The 24,938-nt window shown below is 36.9% G+C and overlaps 1 protein-coding gene across 9 annotated transcripts in view; it reads left to right on the forward strand.

The window, feature by feature from the left end:
* EPS15 (epidermal growth factor receptor pathway substrate 15) overlaps nt 1-24,938 on the forward strand; it is a 139,758-nt gene that overhangs the window by 13,416 nt on the left and 101,404 nt on the right. For 6 of the 9 annotated variants that reach the window (XM_070786545.1, XM_070786552.1, XM_070786544.1 and 3 more), the window contains exons 2-4: nt 17,430-17,471; nt 20,791-20,880; nt 21,922-21,969. In XM_070786545.1, the coding sequence (XP_070642646.1) occupies nt 17,430-17,471; nt 20,791-20,880; nt 21,922-21,969 (180 nt within the window). Of the gene's footprint in view, nt 1-10,637; nt 11,284-17,429; nt 17,472-20,790; nt 20,881-21,921; nt 21,970-24,938 lie in introns of those variants that run through there. The other 3 variants (XM_070786547.1, XM_070786548.1, XM_070786550.1) reach the window with 3 other exon arrangements.

Here is a 24,938-nt window from a genome sequence, read left to right on the forward strand (position 1 = left end):
CCTTTTTCTTATTCCTTATATTTGGGGAAAAGCATGCACATGTATATCCCTGGAGAAGGACACAGCAACCCACTCCAGTATTCTTGCCTGGAAAATTCCATGCCAGAGAAGCCTGGAGGGCTACAGTCCATGGGGTTGCAAAGAGTTGGACATGACTGAGCAACTAAGCACTGAGTACACTGAGATGTAAGACAGTGATAAGAGCTGGGAAGAACAACAGAACAGATTAGGTAAGAGCGCCATAAGTCGGAAAGGCCTCTCTGAGGATGTTACATTTGATCAGAGATCTGAATGAAATAAAAAGTGAGCCATATGATTATCTGTGGAGATGTTCCAGGTGGAGGCAACAAGTACAGGAGTCTTGAGATAGGAGTGCTCTTTGCAGTTGCTTGACTGGCTCCTTTGATTTAGTTTAGGTGTCACTTGTGTCTTCCTCAGCTTTTTCTTAGTTTCTTATGAAATAATTCAGACATGACTTTTATTGACTTTTCTGATTATGTCTCTCTTATATATCACTGATCCCATAGCAATAGTGTTTGTTCCCTCTTGATGTACTTATTACAGTAGAGATACACTTATTACAATGGATTGTTGTTGCTGTCTTTTTTTCCCGCTGGACTGACTTCTCAATGTCAGGGACTATAGTTTCTTATTTTATTATTCCCAGTATCTAGGCATATAGATGTACCAGAGATGTCTAAATGAATCAATATCTAAATGAATGCAAGAGATATCTAAATAAGTAATGAATGAACAGCCATGTTTTTTTACTTTTTATTTCCTCAGTATGTTTCTCTTTGTACTTGTTTCTGCCTGATAATAATGATAGTAAGTACAGTTTATGTGAATAATTTTTTGTCTGATAGTCAGCTTAGTGCATCAAATACATTTTTGTATTTAACCATTGTGTTATAATTTCTTTCTTTTTTTTCTCTATTTGAAGATTAAGGTCCAGGAGGGCAAAAAAGTTGTTTTGTTTGTTCATCTCTGTATCAGAAGTGCCTAGTATAATAACATATCAGCAGTTGTTTGAAAGAATATGTTAGTATGTTAACCTTGAGTCTTCTGCTGAATCACATAGATAATACAGTATAAACCATATTTGTATAATACTCCTATAGACCATGAACTAGGAGCTTTAAGCAAAACAGATCATATTAGATGTTCTTAACCCCCACAACTGCTTTCCCTCAGCAGTACCACATCAAGTCTAATGTTCATATAGGTGCTCCGACTAGAGTTACATTTTCTCAACTAGAGGCTGAGACATATGGCCTAATAATTACACTGAATACTTGAAATTCAGACTGGATAAGTATTATCTCTATACACATGTGCCAAAATTATCCCTTCCTCCAACTTCATAGTAGAAATTCTTGTTCTTACTGTCTTCCAGTTAGAGGTTAAGCAATTGCAAATCCTGGTGTAGATAATTCTCTGCATAGTCTGCATGAATGATCAGTAGACAACCCCTAGAGCAATATTTGTATTTTTAAAAAATTGAAGGATAATTACTTTATGGTGTTCCCTTGTGGTTCAGTGGTAAAGAATTTGCTTGCCAATGCAGGATACACGGGTTCAGTTCCTGGGTTGGGAAAATCCTCTGGAGAGGGATATGGCAACCCACTCCAATATTGTTTCCTGGGACATCCCATGGACAGAGGAGCCTGGTAGGCTATAGTCCACGTGGTCGCAAAAGAGTCGGATACGACTCAATAACTAAACAACAACAATTACAATGTTGTATTGGTTTCTGCCAATATTTACATTTTAAAAGAGAAGTTTGCTTTGTTGTTGTTTAGTTGTTCAGTTGTGTCTGACTCTTTTGCATCCCCATGGACTGTAGCCCTTAAGGCTCCAGTTTGCTAAGTAGGCCAAATAACAGATGGGTGGAATGTGTATGGTTGAAGGTAACATACTGCTACTATTTTACTAAACTATGGATTGAAAAGCAACAGATCTTTTCATGATATGGTATAGGTAAGCTGACCATATTTTTCCAGTCAAAGGTTCAATTTGACTGAAAAAGGATGCTTTGTAGTTCCTGGCTTTTCAGTTTATTTCCAGGAAAAGACAATGAAATAGTTGCCAGGATGGTTCATCATATGAAAGTCAGTCAATATAGCACTTTAATAGAATGAAGGGAGAAAATCTTGATAATCTTGATGCAGAAAATGCACTGACAAAATTCAGCACTCTTTCATGATGAAAATACTTAGCAAACTAGAAATAGAAGGGAACTTCCTCCACGTAATAAAGGTTACATGTGAAAAACCCACAGCTAGCATCGTACTTAACCGTGAAAGACTAAAAGCTTTTACCCTGTGATCAGGAGCACAATGAGGATGCCTGCTTTTCCATCTTCTTTTCAGCATGATACTGGAAGTTCTAACCAGAGCAGTTAGTACAAGAAGAAGAAACAACATTCAGATTAGAAAGGGAGAAGTAAAATAATGTGTTTGTAGATAACATGATTTAAAAAAAATATATTGTGGTAAATAACATGAGATCTGCCCCCTTAACAAGATTTTAAGTGTGTGTTATAGTGTCATTAACTATAAGCACATAGTGGAATAGCAGATCTCTGGTACATGGGTTCTTTGATAACCCAATATCAATTCTTTTGGATAAACACCGAGAAGTGGGATTGATGGATCATATGGCAGTTTTATTTTTAATTTTTTGAGGACCCTCCATACTATTATGAACTTTTTATATGTAGAAAACCCTAAAGATTCCATGAAAACATTCTTAGAGCTGATAGACAAATTTAGCAAAGTTGCAGAATACAAAATCAACACATAGCTGCATTTTTATACACTGCTGCTAAGTCGCTTCAGTCGTGTCCAACTCTGTGCGACCCCAGAGACGGCAGCCCATCAGGTTCCACTGTCCCTGGGATTCTCCAGGCAAGAACACTGGAGTGGGTTGCCATTTCCTTCTCCTTTATACACTAGCAGTAAACAATTCAGAAAGGAAATTAAGAAAACAATTCCAAGGACTTCTTTGGCAGTCTAGTGATTAGAACTCCCTGCTTCCAATGTTGGGGGCATGGGTTCAATCTCTGGTTGGGGAAGTAAGATCCCATATGCTGTATGGTACAATCAAAAAATAAACAAAAAAAATAATAATAATAAAAACAAGTACATTTATACTACCATCAAAAAGAATAAAATGCTTAGGAATAAATTTAACCAAGGAAGTGAAAGACTTGTACAGTGCAAACTGCAAAACACTGCTTTGACTTAATGTTTGATTGTGATAGTTAAGGGAAAATAATGGATAAATGTATGCAATTGTAGGTTCATAATAAAAATTGTTCAAGTTACCTTTATTTTGATATTAAGTTGTCTTAAAGCTTCCCTGGTGGCTCAGCTGGTAAAGAATCTGCCTGCAATGTGGGAGACCTGGGTTTGATCCCTGGGTTGGGAAGATCTCCTGGAGAAGGGAAAGGCTACCCACACCAGTATTCTGGCCTGGAGAATTCCATGGACTGTATAGTCCATGTGGTCACAAAAAGTTGGACAGGACTGCGTGACTTTCATTTTCACTTTGTCTTAAATAGAAGGTGGGCCTTAAAACTAAAGGTGTTTTAGAATTGGAAAATACTGTAATACTTCTCTGTTATGGAGATTCAAATGATAGAATGCATATGAAAGGTGCTGTTAAATGATGGTAAAGATAATATAATAGAGGTAACAGCCTAACAATTAGGAGTTAAAGTTCTGCAATCAGACTTCTTAGATTTGAATACTGGTGCTAACTCTTAAATGTGAAAGTAAAGTTAGTCATGTCCGACTCTTTGCAACCCCATGGACTATAGCCTACCAGGCTCCTCCGTCCATGGAATTTTCCAGGCAAGAGTACTGGATTGGGTTGCCATTTCCTTCTCCAAACTCTTAAATAGGTATGTGCATTTGAGTCAGTTATTCAACTTAGTAATGTCTCATTTTCCTCATCTGTAAAATGGATATAATTTTATGTGCCTTGTCAGTTTAAGTGAACTCAGTGGGTAAAGTGGTTAAGACTAGTACCTGGTATATAGGGAATGCTCAAAAAGGATTTAGTGTATGTTATTTACTGTGAAGCTGTAAAACGACAATATTTGTATATATATGATTTTAAAATGTTGTGTATTTAAGTCTATACTTTATAATTTAACTTGCGTTTTAAAAACATGTTATTTTATTATTTTTTGGCCACACTGCATGACATGTGGGATCTTTGCCCTGACCAGGATTCGAACTCATGCCCCCTGCATTGGAAGTAAGTCCTAACCACTGGACTACCTGGGAAGCCCCTAACTTGCCTTTTTTAAAAGCAGCATTTCGTTGCTGATTCTTTTTGGTCTCTTGGAGCTCCATTAACTGTGAAAAAAAATTTTTGTCTGATTTGTGGAAAGCTTGTATTTTTTTCCTATGTAATCTACTCTTCATTTGACTGTATTAAATTTTAGCATGTTTGTTTACCTTCAACTAACAGGTCAGCTCTACTAATCAAATCTATTAGTTCTGGCTTATTAAATATCCCACCCCATTGGATATCAACAGTAAACTCTTGAGAGTTTGCCCTCTCCTATTTTTTAAGTTATTACATTGATGAAAATTCTTTTTACCAAATTGTTTGCTGTTTTGTAAATGAGAAATGGAACAACTAATAAACATGCAAAAAAATTTCATTTTAAGAAACTGATTTATTTAGTAAATGGTGTTTATTTCAAATTATGCTTGAGATAAAAAAAGGCTGTGTGGATATATTTTTGAAAATGTTAGGTCTGTAATATGTAAGGAATTGGCAAGCATTTCTGTTGATTTATATTCTTTGGTTGGATCTCTGTGGCTCCAAATACCAGTCAGGAAGTATAAAACTCACTTTATTAGCTAGTTTTATTCATTCTTACATCAGAACACTTTCGTGCAAGTGGCAACTGCATGGAATGGCAATTCTCTCTTAAGTGGAAAGGAAGTATGGTAGTTTATCTAATTGATAGGTCTAAGAGTAGAGCTGGCTTTAGGTGTATTAGGGTCACAGTGATACCACTACTCAGTTTTCCCTTCATATCTTGTCTCCAGTCTCAGGTAGGCTTTCCCATTATAGCACTAAAATAAGCACTAAAAGCTTCTGGTTTATACACTTTGTAACTCCAAGTGTGGTGGAAAAGAGGGCCTCTGTTCCGGTAGCTCCCACAAAGGAACTGTGATTTTCTCTGGTTGGAGTAAAGTCACATATCGTCTTGGAATAATCGTTATGGAAAGTGGGTTGAAGAGTATGTTTGGCAGAAAAATTTGAGGTTACTGATTGTTATGGGTTGAATTGTGTCCCCCCCCATTTATATGTTGAAATCCTAACCCCCCAATACTTCAGAAATATGACTTTACTTGGAAATAGTCATTATGAATGTAATTATTTAAGAGGAGGTCATAAAGGAGTGGGGTGGGCTGCTGATCCAAAATCACTGACGTCTACATCAAAAGGAGAAATTTGGACACAGACACATGCAGGCAGAATGACATGTGGAGGTTGGACTTAAGCTGCCACATGCCAAGGAACTACCAGAAATAGGAGAGAAGCCTAGAGCCGATCCTTCCCCATTACCTTCAGAAGGAGTTTGGCCCTGCCAGCATCTTGTTTTGGACTTCTGGCTTCCAGACTGTGAGACAATAAATTTCTGTTCTCCAAAGCCACTCAGCTTTTGGTACTTCATTATGGCAGCCCTAGCAAACTAATACAGTGGTCATGAGTTTATAGTTATACCAGTCTGTCCTGTTGAGTGACTTTTTTAGGCTCAGCCTCAAAGAAAGAGGATAGTTGGGTTCATCCAGGTTTGGAGTTTTGCTGTACTTGTGTGTTCTAAAAGAGAACAAGAGAATTTAGATTATTGACAGGATTATTGAAATTGATGCACCACCATAGGCTATAAACTGAATGATGAGGGACATAAAGCAAAGAGATGGTCTGGTCTGATAGGTCACAGTCAAAATGAAAGGGTCCATGGATAAGAAGTCTTATAAAGGTCAAAGGAAGATCACTTGAAAGAGAAGCTTATGGTTGGAGAACAAGATGCTTGAAATAGTGGTTTGGGATATAGAGCAGTTTGGATAAAGGTAGAAGAGCCAGGAGTGAGGTTACTATAGGAGTAACAGGATGACTGGGCCATAATATATCCACATTGGTGGTACTTTGTAAAACTGTTTTGAAGAGACCATTGGTGTTAAGGGCATCAAGGAAGTAAAAATCCAGGTTGTTGGATGGGTTATCCAAGTCTATGGTGAAGTCATCCAGTTGATGGAGGTTTAGGGTGGAGAAGAATACAATGAGTCCTGTGCCATAGCCTCAGGTGAGTGAGGTAGAGGAAACCAGGAGGTTAAAATATAATAGTGATAAGGAAAGGGAGATAGTAATTTTGCTGAAAAGTAAACATCTCAAGAGAGCAGAGTTTTATTTGGTCTTTGTTTTAAAAACAAAGACAATGTGGACAGGCTTCACAGGGAAGCAGAGGGTTTTAATCCCATTTCTGGAACCTGAGATAGGAAGTTAAAACTGAACAGCAGCCATTTGAGAGGGCTTCAAGGGAGTAAGAGATGGTTTCCATTAGAGCAGGGGGTTGGAGGTAGCATTCTGAGAAAAAGCTGGCTTTTCTCTTCCGGAGAGGACCAGCTGTTATTTTATGTAGGGAGGTAGAGAGAACATTCTCAGAAGTTGAGGAAAAAGGGACTTGCTTACTTTTTTCTTTCTGTACTAGATTAGTAAAGCCCTTGAGAGCAAGGACTGTGTAATTCATCATGATGCCTGTCTCAATCTTTGGCAAGTGTTAGGTTATGAATAAATGTGAAATAATTTATATTCCCAGCAGTATTTGAGAATGTACTGCAAGAAGGAATTTCACTAATAATCATTTATTCAGCTCATAAACTTCATATTTTTTGAGGGCTTTCATATGTAGGTATTGTGGATTTGATGGTGAATAAGATGTGATTTTCTACTCTCATGGAACAAATATTATAGTGAGGGCAAAAATAATGAGAAAACAGACAAAATAAAAACAATATGTAACAGGTCTCTGAAGGAAACAAAGCTGAAGTAGAAAATTTTAAAAAGGGCCTATTTTATGATGATCTGTAAAGGACTCTGAGTGGGTAACATTTAAGCTGAGTCCTAAAGAAATTGAAGACACCACCTATGTTTTCAGGAACAAAGAATGACATGTGGAAAGACTGAGTTGAGACAGAGCTTGCTCTTTTAGAAGAACTGAAATATCAGTAAAGTTAGTGGCCCTAAGTGTATCTGGAGAGGTGAGCAGAAGCTGAATCATGCAGGGACTCAAAGCCCTGTCAGGGAGTTTAGATTTAATTTTTCCTCAAATGAGAAGCCATTGAGGGATTTAAACAGAAGAATGTTATATTCTTATTTATATTTACATACACTCTGCAATCTGTGTGAAGAGAAATGGATAATAAAAGCAGAGAGGATGGATTAAATGTTCTAGTAGTCAAGATGAGATATGAACTGCAGTAAGGGGAGAGGTGGATAAGTTCAACGTATGTTTTGGAATTAGAGTTGTTAGTATTTGCATATGATAGATTGTAAAATTGAGAATGAGGGACATGCTGACAGATTATTTGGCTTGTGCATCAGTGGTTGGTGGTAGGAGAGGAATAGACTCTTGGAGAAAAAAAATATACAAGTTCTGTTAGATGCTGGGAGACATCCAAGTGGAGATATAAAGTAGGTGGTATATAAGTTTAGAGTTCAGAGATGAGGTCAGAACTAGAGATATGATATTCACCAACTTAAGTATAGTATTTGAACCAGGGGGATTGATGTGATCATCTGGTTGCCCAAACGTGTAGAAAAAGGACATGAGAGATGAGGCTGTGAATGTCCTTTGTAGAAGGTAAAGTGCTATACAAGTGCAGAAAGTGATTGTTTTGTTTTACTTGTTCCTTATTTGAATTTTTATAAATCCACGTATCATTCATGCTTAAAGATAATGCCTCTCACAGTGATTTCTGTTTATTTGGGGCTGGCTAGAATAGTATATGTAGGACTCACTGTCTTCTGATGACAGACCCAAAACTGGTCTTTGTATTCATTCTTTGTCACTCTGCCACCCAGATTTTTTGGTCAGGTTGAATTGGATTTTACAAAAGCTACTCCATTACTGGTTTGAGTTGCTGGTATGGTCTCTTTATAATCCTTCAGTAGTATATAGTATATAGTATAGTATATAGTATAATCTTTCAGTAGTATATAGCTGTACTCTCTTTTGAAATTCTTTTGTCTACTTAAAGTCCCTGTAATCGTTTATTTCTGATAATCTCCAAAGCAGATGTATTCTTAGATTCAGATTTTGAAAACTTTTTTAGAATACTCTTCTTAGAGTGTTCCTAGGTCTTTGCTAGCTGACTCATCAATTTATAATGATTTGTTATGGAACAAACATGAGATGTTTGCAGAAGAGAGCATTGCAAATTTTATTAGAATATAAGCAGTTTCAAGGGCAGAAGTCCTATATAATTTTTGTAACCCCAGTACCTAAACCTATTGTTCTGTCTCTAAAAAGTCGATGTTTATTAAATTATTAAATGAGTTACGAATAACAGAGTTGAGGGTTTATACTGTATATTCTCTAAGGGAACTGCTCAGATGGCTGCTTGTGTTTTCTTGGGCCCTCCCGACCAGCTCTAAAGTGAGGACTGCTCAGATGACTTGCTTCCCTCCACCCTCTATACCGAGCTCCTTTTAAATTTCTTTTTTACTGACTTGCTTTTGACTCTTCAGACAGCTTCTGATCGCTATTTCCTTTGTCAGTTTGGATTGCTGTTGATCACTATCGCTGTTTATTTTTTTATTCTTGTCCTCTTCCTTTTACTGTTTGTTTCCAGCCTGTTTTCCTTTATATTGTGAAATGCATAATTATGCGTCTTTTTAAAAAGACATCATGAGCCTTCAGAAAGTTTTATAACTTTTATAACTTTTATAACTTTTATAACTTTTATAACTTTTATAACTTTTATAACTTCCCTGCGAGTCAGTCACATGTGAACATAGGTGTGTAAAAGCACACGCTCTTCTGGTTGTGTTAATTTGGTACTTTGGTTGTAGGAGTAGCTGTTCCATTATTTGAGGGGTGGTGGTGGTGGTTGTGGTGGAGTAGTTGAAAGGATATAGGGGTTAGTTCTCCTTCTGGTTCCTCAGATCTCTTGAAAATGGAGTATTAATTAGATGGCTGAATTAAAAATAACTGAAATTTTTTGTGTTAATATGTCAAATACACTTGCATGGCAAGTTACCCAGAAAATCATGTTCTTTATCACACTTTTAGAAAATGTTCGCGAGTACTAAATTGTTAATCATTACTTTTTTTATAGAGAATAAAAATAAAAAGATTTTGAGTGGTACTTTGCCTGCAGATGTCCATATAGTCAAAGCTATGGTTTTTCCAGCAGTCAGGTATGGATGTCAGAGTTGAACCGCTAAGCACCGAAGAATTGATGCTTTTGAACCGTGGTGTTGGAGAAGACTCTTGAGAGTCCCTTGGACTGCAAGGAGATCCAACCAGTCCATCCTAAAGGAAATCAATCCTGAATATTCATTAGAAGGACTGATGCTGAAGCTGATGCAAAGCTCCAATCCTTTGGCCACCTGATGTGAAGAACTGACTCATTGGAAAAGACCCTGATGCTGGGAAGGATTGAAGGCAAGGAGGAGAAGGAGAGGACAGAGGATGAGATGGTTGGATGGCATCACCAGTTCAATGGACATCAGTTTGAACAAGCTCTGGGAGATGGTAAAGGACAGGGAGGCCTGGCGTGCTGCAGTCCATGGGGTTGCAAAGACTCGAATACGACTGAGCGACTGAACAGCAACAACAAATTGGAAGGTTACAGGTTCCCCAGTAGTCAGCTATGGTACTATTCCATGATTCTTTTTCATTTCAGGATCCAGGCTGAAGGAGCACCCCCTCTTTTGCACCCCCTCTTTATGACTTACTATTCTCTTGGCAGACAGAAAAGAGCAAGAGCTGGGGGAAACACACAATAGCCCTTAAAACTTCCACCTGGAACTGGAACTTCCTCATATTTCATTGGCCAGAGTAAGTCACATGGCCAAGCCAATAGTAGGGTACTCACAGAGAGGCACTGTAAGTCATATGGCAACAGGCAGGGCTGTTAATATTCTTGTTCAGTTCAGTTGCTCAGTCATGTCCGACTCTTTGCGACCCCATGAACTGCAGCACGCCAGGCCTCCCTGTCCATCACCAACTCCCGGAATCCACCCAAACCCATGTCCATTGAGTCGGTGATGCCATCCAGCCATCTCATCCTCCATCGTCCCCTTCCCTCCTGCCCCCAATCCCTCCCAGCATCAGGGTCTTTTCCAATGAGTCAACTCTTCGCATGAGGTGGCCAAAGTACTGGAGTTTCACTTCAGCATCAGTCCTTCCAATGAACACCCAGGACTGACCTCCTTTAGTATGGACTGGTTGGATCTCCTTGCAGTCCAAGGGACTCTCAAGAGTCTTCTCCAACACCATGGTTCAAAAGCATCAATTCTTCGGTGCTCAGCTTTCTTCACAGTCCAACTCTCACATCCATACATGACCACTGGAAAAACCATAGCCTTGACTAGACGGAACTTTGTTGGCAAAGTAATGTCTCTGCTTTTTAATATGCTGTCTAGGTTGGTCATAACTTTCCTTCCAAGGAGTAAGCATCTTTTAATTTCATGGCTGCAATCACCATCTGCAGTGAATATTCTTATAAGAGGAGAATAAATGACAATTATAATACAACCTACCAGACCTTAGGATGATATAACAGTTTGTAACAACTTTTTTCTTAGTAAAATTTATTTGTTTTTTTCCTTAATAAAAATGGCAGCCACCTCCCCTTTTTTTGGTTTTCGTTGCATTAGTTAGGATATTGGTTCAAGCCAAAATCTCAGTGGCTTAAACAGGAGAGAGTTTACCTCTCGCAAGTAACTGTCCAAGTAAGATAAGTAATAGAGGGCTGATGTGGCAGCTTCATGATAGTGTCAGAGACATAGACCCTTTTTCTCTATTGCTCTTTTATTTTCAACCATGTTTTCCATCTCACAGTCTGGTGGATCCTCCACGTTTCACAGCCATATCTACCTTCTGGACAGCTGGAAGAAACAACTGGGAGGTAGAAGACATTCTCCTTCCCTGTAGGTGCACAACTTGAGAGCTGGGCACGTTTTTTCCTTTCACATTTCATTGAGAGAAACCGAGATTGCAAAAGATGAGAAATGTACGTTTTGGTAGGTGTCCGCATGTTCGAGTAAGGTTTAGGGGTGTTATTATTAAAGAAAGAAAACGGTAAAGGATATTAGGGAACAGTTAGCCATCTCTTTTTAATTCAATTAGTTTAATTGGAAACCTATGAAGAGTAGATATTATTAGCACTTTACAGGTAAGTAGGCAGGCTTTTCAAAGAGGAAATAAATTGTTCATGATCTACCTAAGAAGTAGTGGAATGGGCTTTGAATTCAAGCCTATGTGAGAGTTGTTTTTTGTTTTTTTTTAATAACATTTTGTTGGCTTCCTAATGTCTTATTTTCAAGCACTTAAGATTTTTTTCAGAGTAGTAATAAATAATGTTGACTGTTTAGAAGGGATTCTTCATGTATTTATGAATATTTTACTTTGTGAAAAATGATACGTGTTTATGACCTAGCCAATGAATAAATAATTGCTTCAAATTATAATAATATTAGAAATTTTAAGTAAGGTTTTGACTTTTGATAGCTTTAGTTTAAAAGTTTTCTTTTAGAAATTAGTTACTAAGTATTCATATATAATTTTGCATACTGATGGCACATTTTTGGATTTTACATTTTTTCCTAAGCTAAAAATATCTTAATTGTTTTGTTCTATAAAATTAGGGAAGTGCTTATTATAAAAAATATTTTCAGAGAACACAGAGTAGTATAAAGAGGAATGTAAAAATCATTTGTAATTCCATTATCCAGAGATCATCACTGTTACCAGTTTAGCTATGCCTTTCAAAATTTTCTGTATGCATTCATTATGTGTGTTGTATCTATGTGATTTTTTTAAAATCTAAAATCATATTTCAGTAAAAAAGAAAAAAAAGACTATTTTGCCAAGATGCACCACACTCTTTGATCATCTTACTTGATGAGTGAATTGGCAATATGGATGACTTTTTTCCATTCTCATTTAGCTGTATTGTATTAGTGTAGTTGATCAGCACAGGATGTACTTAATCACTTACTGAGCTAACACCTTCTCAAATGTATTTATGTAGTAAGCAATGAAGCTGTTTTCTTTAGCAGAATATTTATACATTTCTTTGGGAGTAGTACTCTTGCCTGGAAAATCCCATGGACGGAGGAACCTGGTGGGCTGCAGTCCATGGGGTCGCGAAGAGTTGGATACGACTGAGCGACTTCACTTTCACTTTTCACTTTCCTGCATTGGAGGAGGAAATGGAAACCCACTCTAGTGTTCTTGCCTGGAGAATCCCAGGGACGGGGGAGCCTGGTGGGCTGCCGTCTATGGGGTCGCACAGAGTCGGACATGACTAAAGTGACTTAGCAGGGTGAATATATAATTTTTTTTTCATACTGGGACATGTTTGAGAATGAAAGGGACATTACAAGTATTTAAAGTTACAAAAAATTTTTTTTTGCCATCAAAAAAAATTTTATTTTTATTATACTGAAGTGTAATATAGATCAGTAAAATAGTTCTGTTTTCAAAAATAAAAGTTTATAAAATACTTGTTTTATAGTACAACAAAATAAAGTCTTTACTCAGATACACAGATGACACCACCCTTATGGCAGAAAGCGAAGAAGAACTAAAGAGCCTTTTGATGAAAGTGAAAGAGGAGAGTGAAAAAGTTGGCTTAGAACTTAACATTCAAAAAACTAAGATCATGGCATTCAGTCCCATCACTTCATGGCAAATAGTTGGGGAAACAATGGAAACAGTGACAGACTTTATTTTTGGGGGCTCCAAAATCACTGCAGGTGGTGACTGCAGCCATGAAATTAAAAGATGCTTGCTCCTTGGAAGAAAAGCTGTGACCAACCTAGACAGCATATTAAAAAGCAGAGACGTTACCTTGCAGACAAAGGTCAAAGCTATGGTTTTTTCAGTAGTCATGTATGGCTATCAGAGTTGGACCATAAAGAAAGCTGAGTTCTGAAGAATTGATGCTTTTGAACTGTGGTGTTGGAGAAGACTCTTGAGAGTCCCTTGGATTGCAAGGAGATCCAACCAGTCCACCCTAAAGGAAATCAGTTCTGAATATTCCTTGGAAGGACTGATGCTGAAGCTGAAACTCCAATACCTTTGCCACCTGATGTGAAGAACTGACTCAAGACCCTGATGCTGGGCAAGATTGAAGGTGGAAGGAGAAGGAGAGGACAGAGGATGAGATGGTTGGATGGTATCACCAACTTGATGGCCATGAATTTGAGCAAACTCTTGGAGTTGGTGATGGACAGGGAAGCCTGGCGTGCTGCAGTCCGTGGGGTCACAAAGAGTTGGACATGACTCAGTGTCTGAACTGAACTGACATTGATTATGAGAATATTTAGAAACAAAAACAGGATAGTTATTCTGGGTAATAGTCATATATTTTGCCAGCTTCTTAGACGTATCTGTCTCTAATATGTTGTTAGAAACAGATACGTAATCATTATTCTACATGTTTCTTTAAATTTAGATGCTGTAAAATCGTACTCTCCTATTTCATTTCATTCCAGTACAGAATATAAATTTATATAGTTAAAAATAGGAAGACTTTTGATGGAACTTCTAGAATTCATTACTTTAATTAAATCTCATGTTCTGTTTGAACTCATTCAATTTGTTCGGTACTTAACATTGCTTTTGAGGGATGTTTCAGTGCCTTGGCAAATTTTCTTTCTAATAATTGGTATTTTCTAAAAGCTTCAATAGCTGAAGTTTTTTTGTGTTTTTTTTTTTATCTTTTTTCATTGAACTTTAGTCTTTGATTAAGATTTCCCACTGATTTTGAACAATATGCAACCAATCATTAGAGGACTTGCCTTCAAAAATATTCAGTAGTGAGACACTTAGGTTGGGTTTATAAAGTCAGTCTTTGAAAGATTCCAGCCTTTAAAATCTGATGACAGGTTGCAAGTAGGGAACACATATTTCCATGTTTAAGTATATTTTTGTTTTGTTTTCAATACCATTTTTATCCTTAAAATTTTAACTGTGGATATATGTAAACATTTGTAAGTTTTGGCATTTGCAGCTAACTCATTAATACTGATGCCACTAGAGTGCCATGATAAATAGAAGTAGCCTCCGAAGTTTTATCCAAATTATCTATCCATTTTCTAGAGAAATTTTAGTATGTAATTTTGTATTAAATGTATAATTTCTTCTCTTTAGCTCATTGTTCTTAAAAGGATTTATCGAGTGATAATAAAGATTGTCAAGCAGCAAAATAAACAGTTCTAGAATTATACCATACAACAAATGACAAAACCACCTCAAGGTTTTAGACTGTCTCCTAACACATACTTCATTTGCACCTCATCTGTAGTTTCTTTCTTACTTCGCTGGCTAGTGGCCTGGTGCATGTTGCAGGCCATTGCACATCTCACTGTACTGACTGTGTCAGCAGGAGCACCAGCATCAAATATTTCTTCTGCTGTCTCAAAAGGATGTAAAGAGTTAGCTGTCCATGGTTGCTTGTGTCTGAGGATACTTTTCACTGTCTTCTGTATGGTGTCCCTGGAAAGGTGTTATGTTTTATCTCTAAAGAGTCAGGGGAAAGGTGGAATTATCACTGGTCCTTTTTATGATTTCATCACTTGTTCAAGTGGTTAGAACACTTAGACACTGTTAGCTTGGCCAGAAAATAGATGAATACAGTAGAAGTGTTCTAAATTCATCTTGGTTTATTTTAATATAGTGATTAATGAAAAATACTTCATTCAAGGAAGTGAAAACTCTTAGACAGGTGGTAAACCACATGGGATGTTGAGACAAGAGATTGTACTGTCCTGAGCAAACCAGGGCATTTGAGAAACAGCTTGGTAATGTGAAAGAGTATGGAACTTAGAGTAGGACAGATCTGCATTTAAGTCCAGGCTCTGCCATTTAAAAGCTTGGACAAGTAACCTCTCTGAAACTTGGTGTGTTAGGGTTCTCAGAGAAACAGAACTAGTAGGACAGACACTCACACTGACCAGTTAATTTTAAAGAATTGATTCATGTCTTTGTGGAGGTTGGCAAGTCCTAAATCTGCAGGGCCTCTTGGAGACTGAGGGGAGAGTTGATGTTGCAGTTGAGTCTGAAGGTGATCTCAAGGCAGAATTACTTCTTCCTTTGGGGAGATCAGTCTTCTCTCTCAGGACTTTCAACTGCTTGGATGAGACCTCCCCACATTTCAGAGGATAATCTGCTTTATGGCTTTAAATGTTAATCACATCTAAAAAAAAATACCTTTACAGTAACATGTAGACTGGTATTTGACCAAACAATGGGGTACTCTTGCCTCACCAAATTGACAAGTAAAACTAACTTTCACACGTTTCTTTATTTACTTACTGGGAAGATAATATATGACTCACAAGGATTAAGTGTGGTAGTATTTATAAAGCACTTAGTATAATGTGTTCTCAGAATGGGCACTGAGTACATGTTGGTCTTAATCTAGTTTTGTGCCTAGTTTTTAAGACTATAGGCCCAACTTTGATGCTTGAAGATCTTTTCCCCTGTTTATCTTTGTATTTCCTCTAAGCTTCTCTCCTGTCTCTTCATCTGCTTAATAAATCCTGTCAAATCTGTCTTAAAAACTTTTTCTTCAAATCAAGCCCTTCTTTTTCACCATTGCCAGTGTTTAGGTCCTCTACAGGGCCATTACAATTTTGTCCTAAGTAACCTTCTGCATGCCATCCTACTTTCCCTCTTCACATACAAATAATCACTTAGTTAATTAGTGTTAACTAGTATTAGGCGCTTGAGCGTGTCCTCTTTTCCATCGTTATTTTCTTTACTTTTACCATGGGAGGTGAAGCCCTTCATCACTTGTCTTCTGTAACAGCGGTCCCTAACCTTTTTGGCAGCAGGGACCAGTTTCATGGAAGACAATTTTTCCATGGACTGGGGAGTTGGGTGGAGGGGGACAGTTTCGGGATGATTCAAGTACATTGTATTTATTGTGAACTTTATTATTATTACATTGTGTTATATAATAAAGTAATAATACAACTCACCATAACGCTGAATTAGAAGTACCCTTGAGCTTGTTTTCCTGCTACTAGAGTGATTATAAATACAGATGAAATTTTGCCCCCTTGCCTCCCCCTCACCACCTACTGTGCAGCCTAGGTTGTAATAGGCCAAGGACCAGAATGTGGTTGGGGACCCCTTATAATCTTATCTCTAATCCTTATCACCATTTAGAACTCCTTACTATTCTCGACAAATGTAACAGATTTCTGTTGATTGCATTTATCCCTTTGTGTAGAATCACCGTCTCCCCTGTTCCCCTATACCTCAGATTTCTGCACTGGTGTCACCCTCATGAAACCTTCCTGTATTTCCTTCCCAATTCCAGAACACTCTTAAACACATTCATGTACAAGTGAACCTGAGCCTTCAAACATTGATACTCCTCAGCTGCCTTTCAGATGAGATAATATATCTGTCCATCAGCTGACCAAGGAACCGTTTAGACTGTATTATGAATTGAATGGACTTCCCAGGTGGTGCAGTGGTAAAGAATCTGCCTGCCAGTACAAGAGACGTAGGTTCCATCCCTGGGTTGGGAAGATCCCCTGGAGGAGGAAATGGCAATCCACTCCAGTATTCTTGCCTGGAAAATTCCATGGACGGAGGAGCATGGCGGGTACAGTCCATGGAGTTGAAAAGACTTGGACATGACTGAGTGAGCCACACATACATGTGAATTGAACACCACTCCCTGCCTACAAGCACTTCAGATCTAATATTAATATTTTTTTGTTCATTAGTTTGTATATTCACTTGATTATTTTATTGAAGTGCTTTTTTGTGTTCATCAGTACTTTGGGGACTTGGGTAGAGGATGAACTCTTAAGGTTTTGGGCTTCTCAGTTGCTCTATAACCAAATCATTTCACCATAATTTGTTAAATGTTGAGTTTCTGAGTAAAATTTTATAAGAGGAAAAGAGTTCTGATATCAAAAACAGTTTTAAAATTCCTGTTTTGTTTCTTGTCTATCTAATTCTTGGTAATCTACATGGCTGCCTTTATTTACTCTCCCTTCTGCCCAAAATAAACAAAATTGAATTTTTTGAAATCATAGATATATTAATTGTATTTATCTTTATTTCATGTATCTGTTGAATGAATGTAATTATATTAATAAAAGTCATTGAATAGCATTTAATTTCTAATTATTTATTTCAGTTATCAAGTGGAAATCCTCTTTATGAAAAATACTATAGACAGGTAAGATGATTGTTTCTTAGAGAATATACTTTCAACTCCTGATTGTATTCAGCCTGCTGAATAAATTTGACATTTCTTGTTTTCATTTTCTTGTGCTTTAATCTCCTGCTTTGATTAATGTGTTTAACAAGTTTTCAGAAAATTAAGGAAAGATAATTAAGCCCAAACACTTGTCTTAAATATCTATCTTAAAAATCCATGTAGCATTAGATATATTCATCCAGATACAAACATCCGAATTAATTTATAAGTTATTTAGACATGACTTTTATGTTATTTTAAAGACGTTTTAAAGTTTAATTTTCATCAAGTTGAAGCCATAGCACTCATATAAATATAAAATGAACATGTATCAAAGATTTTTCTTCAACTCATTAATTATTGAGAGAACCACTGAGATGTAAAAATGGGAATATGAGTTACAGAGATTTATATTGTCCATCAGAGAAAATTAATTTCATTGGTATGGATAGGAATCATTTGCATTGCTATCAGTTTTATATAATTTAACCTCTACCCCTACAGAGTATAAAATAAATAGCTTAGTTCATAGAAGTCAAAGGTGCAAACCATAGATCAGATAATCTTCTGAAAGCATAGACAGTATTATTTGCCCATTTCCAAATATCAAATCATTTTTCTTTATAATTTCTTCACCTTCTGATCATGATTACTGAAAAGGCTGGTCTGATTATATTTGATCCTATTGTCTACATAATTGCAGTAAGTTTTAATGAACCACTATAGGTCTTCTTGTGTGACTTGCAAGCCTAAAGTTGTATACTTACTATTTAACAACTTATAAGGTCAGGTAATAAGTTTCTGCTTAAAGCCTTTGTTATATTCTTCTATTTTGAGACTAAGATCCAAACTTTAGAAATTCACTTCTTATTTCACATGCAGTGGATGTAAATTTGAGTGAATTTACCTCATCTTGGGATTTCCCATATCTGCTAAGGTTCCTGGCCTTCTGAGTAACCTTGCTTTAGTGCTTGAGACACTTGGGATCTTACAAACCATGTAGCAGGCTGGTCTTCTTGTGGGGGCCTGGTAGACTTTGGCTCTACGTAAAGTCAGTCCCTGATCCTTAATAGCGTCTTGTTCTATCTGAATGAAAGAGAGTCATTTCAAGTATGGCCTTCCTTTTGTACCATTGGTTTACTCAACTGTATCCTGATAAAAAGGAGAACAAATTATTATTTAGCTTATAACTGTATGGCCATAAAAGATAAGGACATTCATTAAAGGTTTTTGATTTCTGAAGGGTCATTGCGAATCAGATACCATTGAAAAGTATTTCATTCAGATTACCAAAGCAGCACCTGCTAAATTGAGGGATAATTTACTAAGAAAGGGCTTTTCCACGTAACCATTAGAAAATAGAATAGTAAAAATAATACCAGCAGTATTGCACATAAAAAATCATAATTGAGTTTTCCATAACACTTCATTCAGCTCTGTGTAATTAATTTGTGTTCTCTTGCATCTTGGGTTAGGAGTTTGCTTTCATGAGATATATCTACTTCCAGTATGCAGAGTCCTGGAATTTTGACTTGGTCTATCAGTATAGTCTGAAAGTTGTCTAAGTGATTTCAGCCTAGAAGTCTTTACCCAAAAGTCTATGTTTTAAGGTGTTAATAGTTCAGAGTATGTGGTATTGTTCTTTCCATGAGGCTCTGAGACTCTTCCTTTGTTGAAGAGGTGCCCTGTAGCTTATGGCAGAGCCTTTAGGCAGACATAAACTGGCTGTAGATGACAAAGACTGAATGGCTATGTTTAATTATTATAGTAGCCAAAAGAATGGAAGATAGTAAAAATGTTTACTGGAAATGCATAAGTATTTTCTTCAGAGTTTGATCAGTGTTTCCCCTCAGTGCCTCTGTTTTTGGGCTATCTGGGAAGAGAGATGTTTCTTTTCTTCTCCAACCCTTGTCAGAGAGTAGGCAAAGAAAAGGAGTTGTGGAGAATTCTAGAGGCTGATTTCCTAACCTTTTTTGTTCTTCTTTGTTACCCAAAATGTGGATTGGGCAATTCTTTCCTGTTTGCTGAGTGCCTGATTTATCCCATGTTCTAGCACTTGAAAGAAAGGATTTCTCTTTTGCTTCTTTGCCGGGTTTGGTCTGTCTGGAATGCTTTGTATATGTTTTAGTAAACTTAATCTTTTAACTAAAGTGGAAAAACAGCCAGCTCACAAATATCCTAGTATCATGTTACTCTTCCCATGACTTTTTAAATAGAACTTTACTTTAGGAAATCTCTACAGAAGTGAGAGTCATTATTTATTTATTTATTTTTTAACTGTTTTTCTGTTCTTGGTGACCTCATTCTGTCTTAAAGGAAAGTCCCCATCAGTTAAAATGATGTGTTTCCCTTAATGTACTTTAGGAACTTAGCAGTTTTTTAAATGTTACTTAAAGTTTATAATAGAATCACTGCTAGTTTTAGTACTGATATTGCTTTGATTTTTTTAAGAAAGTGTTGCAGTTTCTTAAGAGTAAGTATAAAAGCAGAAGTTAATTATTTAAAGATATTAAAAAAAAAACAACCACCAGATAACTGTGCAGCTATTCACATTTATCAGAAGACCTCTCCAGAAATTATTGCTCTTTTTCTGTATTGCCATTCAAGTTTATTGGAATTTAAATGGCACCTATAGAAGACTTGGAATTAGAAGATATATGTTAATATTATGACTCCACTAATTTGTTCTACATCCTCTGAGCTTCAGGGTTTTTTTGTTCCCTGACCAGGCATTGAACCCAGGCCCCAGAAATGAAAGTGCCAAGTCCTAGCCACTGGTTCGCCAGGGAATTCCCCAAGCTACAGTTTTATCATTTGTGTAATGGACATGATAAAAAACACATTGTAGATGGACAGTGCTCTCTAGATGGTACTCTTCTCATATGGGTCTCCAATATTACATTATACCTGATGCGAATATTACACCTGATGCGAAGAACTGACTCGTTTGAAAAGACCCTGATGCTGGGAAAGACTGAAAGTGGAAGGAGAAGGGGACGACAGAGGATGAAATGGTTGGATGGCATCACTGACTCAATGGACATGAGTTTGAGTAAACTGTGGGGGTTGGTGATGGACAGGGAGGCCTGGCGTGCTGCAGTCCATGGGGTCTCAAAGAGTCAGACACAACTGAGTGACTGAACTGAACTGAACTGAATATTACATGGCCTTTGTTAGTGAGAGGATTCCTGCTCTCTTTTTGAAAAACTCACTTCTCAAATCATAGGGAGGAATGCAGGTAAATAATCATAATTTTGTCTTTATGTTTTTTGTCAGCTTATGGTTTATATTTTTTCAGGTTGATACGGGCAATACTGGAAGGGTATTGGCTTCTGATGCTGCTGTATTCCTAAAAAAATCAGGACTTCCAGACCTGGTACTTGGAAAGGTAGTATTTGTTCATTGTATCCATAACTAGATATAATGAATATTTATTAGTGTAGGTAAATTGGATAAAATTCAAAAGACATCTCGAGAAACTTAGAACTGAGTCATGAAAGCAGTTACAGTAATCCAATGGAGGGAATTTCTGGTGTAGTGATTTATCTTTTTGGAAAATATGGTGTTTTTCAGATTTTTAGAAAACAAATTACTTTTTAGTAGAATGAAATGAGGAAGTAATAGTACATTTGAGTGTTGTGGGGAGCAACAGTGCAGACTGGGAACCTTGCCACCCACTCAGAATTGGCTGTTTCCCTGCTTCCTCTATTAGAACTGTCTCTTAAATGTGTTGAATTTGTGGTAAATAGAGTAGGAGATGAGAGGCTTAGGAAAGAGCAGAAAGAGGTGGAAAGTCCCTCTCTTGGCTTGATGTCCTTATAAATCCTTATGTATGATATTGATATGTATTCAACCCTGAAAAATAATTGTTAATAATTTAATTATTCACAAATAAACATTAACTATTTCAGCTTACCCATAAGAAAGAATATCATCTTAATAAGGATCTAAAATCAAGATAGCATATTCTAGTAGAAAGAGCATTGGACTTAGAATCTGGGTTAATAAAAAAGTCATTGGACTGAAAGTTAGAACCTGGGCTTCATTTCTTTCCCTGATGTCTTGGATGTTCATGAGTAAGTCACTTAACCTCATTGGACCTTAATATCTTTGTGTAGGGTTACACTAAGTGATGGAGAAGGAAATGGCAACCCACTCCAGTGTTCTTACCTGGAGAATCCCAGGGACAGGGGGGCCTGGTGGGCTTTCATCTATGGGGTCACACAGGGTCGGACACGACTGTAGTGACTTAGCAGCAGTAGCAGCAACACTAAGTGATCGTCAAAGTTTCTTTCTGCTTTTAATTCTACAACTCTTAAATCTGACTACCAAAGAGCATGAGGTTGTCAATTACATGAATTTTATTTATCTGTAAGATGATTTTTGTTTTAAATATAGATTGATACTTTTCTTTTCTTCTAAATTTCAGATCTGGGATTTAGCTGACACAGATGGGAAAGGTATCCTGAACAAACAAGTAAGAATCAGAGACTGACATGAACAATTTTTGAGTGATTCAGAATAAAAAATAGCCAGCCGTTTTTTTGTATTTTTAAACTAAAAATTCATTTTTGCAAAATTAGGGTTTTGCAAGGACAAGTGTTATAATAAGGAAAATACTTCCAATCACTAGACATTAAAGTACCTAATTCCCAAAGATTAGAGTTTGGTGACGTTCGTTCTCCTGGAGTGTCAGTTTGGGCTGTTACAACAAAATACCACAAACAGCAAAAATTTATTGCTCACAGTTCTGGAGGCTGGAAGTCTGAGATAAATTGCCAGCATGATTCTAGTGAGAACTTTCTTCTAGATTGCAGACTTTTTCTTTATCCTTACATGGCAGAATGTGCTAGTTATTTCTTTAAACCCTCTTTTGTAAGGCACTAGGCCCATTTATAAGGGCCCTATCCTAATGGTCTAAGTACTTCCCAGAGGCTCTGCCATTGTTTTGGGGAGTTTAGCTTTCAATATATGGATTTTGGGGGATACATTCAAATAATAACATGGGATTTATTTTTCTTAGTTATTCAGGGAGACTTTACTCTTTGTATCTTACTAAGTTTCTTATGTGTTCAGGGTTATAAATAAAAGTGGCTTTTATTATTTATGTGTTAAGATGGTATTGCCTTGTACGTTTGAAGGGAAGCTCTTGGCTAATCAAATCTAAGTATGGTATATTCTGGTCTAGGTTTTATTGCTAACATATAAACCAAAAAATGGTTTACAGGCCAGAAGTCAGTCTTGGGCCAGAACTATGTGAAAGTGGTTGTGGGTATTAGACACCATTAGAGTACTTTAAAGTTTCACTTGTTGGAGATAGATTTCAGAGTTCTACAGGATTAAATTCAAAGCTTGATACTTGCTGATACATTGGCTGAGCACTACTACTCAAAGTTAATTCCCCCTATAGGGATAACTGAAGCTGACTGAGAAAAAGGATGGAAAAGTTAGATGAGGGGTCAGAATACCCAGTCTCTTATTTAAGATTCCAAGGCTAGATTGTAGTCCTCATTTGACCCCCTGGCCAGAAGAGCCGATTTGGTGCCTTGGAGACATTGGAAAACTAAATTCATGTGAGCATCCAGGGTGCTCTAGACTTAGTCAGCAGATTATTTGTTGAGTACCTATTTTGAGCCAGGCTTTGGAGATACAGAAGTAAATGTGATGGAATGTGATCCCTGTCTTCAGGAACTTAACAGTAAAATAAATTCTTCATTGCTACTCCTAGTCTTTGGATGTTTAGTTTGAGTTGCCTTTGTTATATCCAGGTGGCGGGATTTATGGATCTGCAGTTAAACTTTGATGTTTGCATTGAAGGAATAGATTTTTGAATTAACATATGAAATTAAGGACATAAACCAATACTTACTGAGTTTCTATGAGCCAAAAATAATAGTGCTTTCTTCCTATAGTGTGGTTTTAAATTTTGTTCCTTACAGTACATTGTAAGGAATTAGCCCCCCTTTTAAAGAGGTGTTTTTTTTTTTTTAAACTTGCCTAAGGCCTTATAGGGCTTCCCTGGTGGCTCAGCTGGTAAAGAAGCCGCCTGCAATGCGGGAGACCTGGGTTCGATCCCTGGGTCGGGAAGATCCCGTGGAGAAGGGAATGACTACCCACTCCAGTATTCTGGCCTGGAGAATTCCATGGACTGTATAGTCCATGGAGTCACAAAGTCGGACACGACTGAGCGACTTTCATTTCATTTCAAGGCCTCGTAACAAGTAGTAGAACTAGAATTCAGTGCAGTATCATTTCACTTCAGAGCCCATCCATATTATCTGGGATGTGGACTTGATTATCTAAGAGAATTGAATCTCATGCAGAATGACAGGAGTAAAAGGGTTATTTAGAGTTCAGCATTTCAAGGATGGGAAGAGACAAGGCTCCAACAGAAGATACTTGGAAGGTCAGAGAGGAACTTGGACAGCTTTATGAAGCTGTGCTGGTAGAGGAGAGCTTCAGGAAGGATCATACTGTCCAGGCTGCCAAAAGAACAAGTAGGTTGAGGTTTTTTTCTTTTTTTTTTTGAGAGTCTATTGTATTTTGTAGCTATGAATTTGTGACAGTTGTTTCTCTGGCTAATGGTGGGAGTTGAAGTCAAATGGCATAGAAGCTTGTGTGGTGAATGAAAAGAGAAGGGGAGATCTTGAAATAGCATTTTTTCAAGATATTTATTAGTGAAGATAAAGTACTATATGAACAGGCAACCTGCAAGTTTCTATGAGTAGGTTATGAATTGAGTAAGGAAGTTGTAGGTGAGAACAGGAGATTTGAGAATCAGCAGCTGTATCTAGAGTATTGATAAATAGTAAGTAATCATGACTGGAGTAAAAAGTTTTTGTTATGCCTATTCTGAGACTTGATTTTAACTGAGAACAGCTGAAAACAAGTTGCTTCAGTGTCTTCCCACTTACTAATTAAATTTTGAACTAAGGCTTCAAAAATGCCAAAAATCCAAGGACTTTTGGGAGAGATTTGTAAGTGTTTTGAAGTCAAGCAGTTATATAATTGTTTCAGATGTTGCATAGTTATTCTTTGTAGCTTTTCTGGAATAACAGTGACTGAATCATTTGAATGATTGTTCTAGTGTCAAAATTTATAATCTTAAATCCAGATATGACTTTTGATAACCTTTTATTTATTTTCTTCTAGGTGTTATTTTCTTCTAGACTTTTTTCTAAGATTCTTTTTCTTAAGTGATAAAAATCATTTCTTACCATCATTAAATATTCTTTGAAACATGATTATTAATCTTGGTATATTTCCCATATCATGTATATCAGTTTATTTTCTCATTTATATTAATATTTTTTGCTATTTATTATATCAGGAATATCTTTGTACATAGAGCTCTTCTTGTATTTAGAGCAAGTGTTTTTTAAAGCAAGTGTGCTATTATATTCACTGAGACATAAAAATTTTGGAGTAGTTGTGAATTGTTTTATA

Source organism: Bos indicus, chromosome 3 (assembly GCF_029378745.1).
Source record: "Bos indicus isolate NIAB-ARS_2022 breed Sahiwal x Tharparkar chromosome 3, NIAB-ARS_B.indTharparkar_mat_pri_1.0, whole genome shotgun sequence".
Classification (NCBI taxonomy): Eukaryota; Metazoa; Chordata; class Mammalia; order Artiodactyla; family Bovidae; genus Bos; species Bos indicus.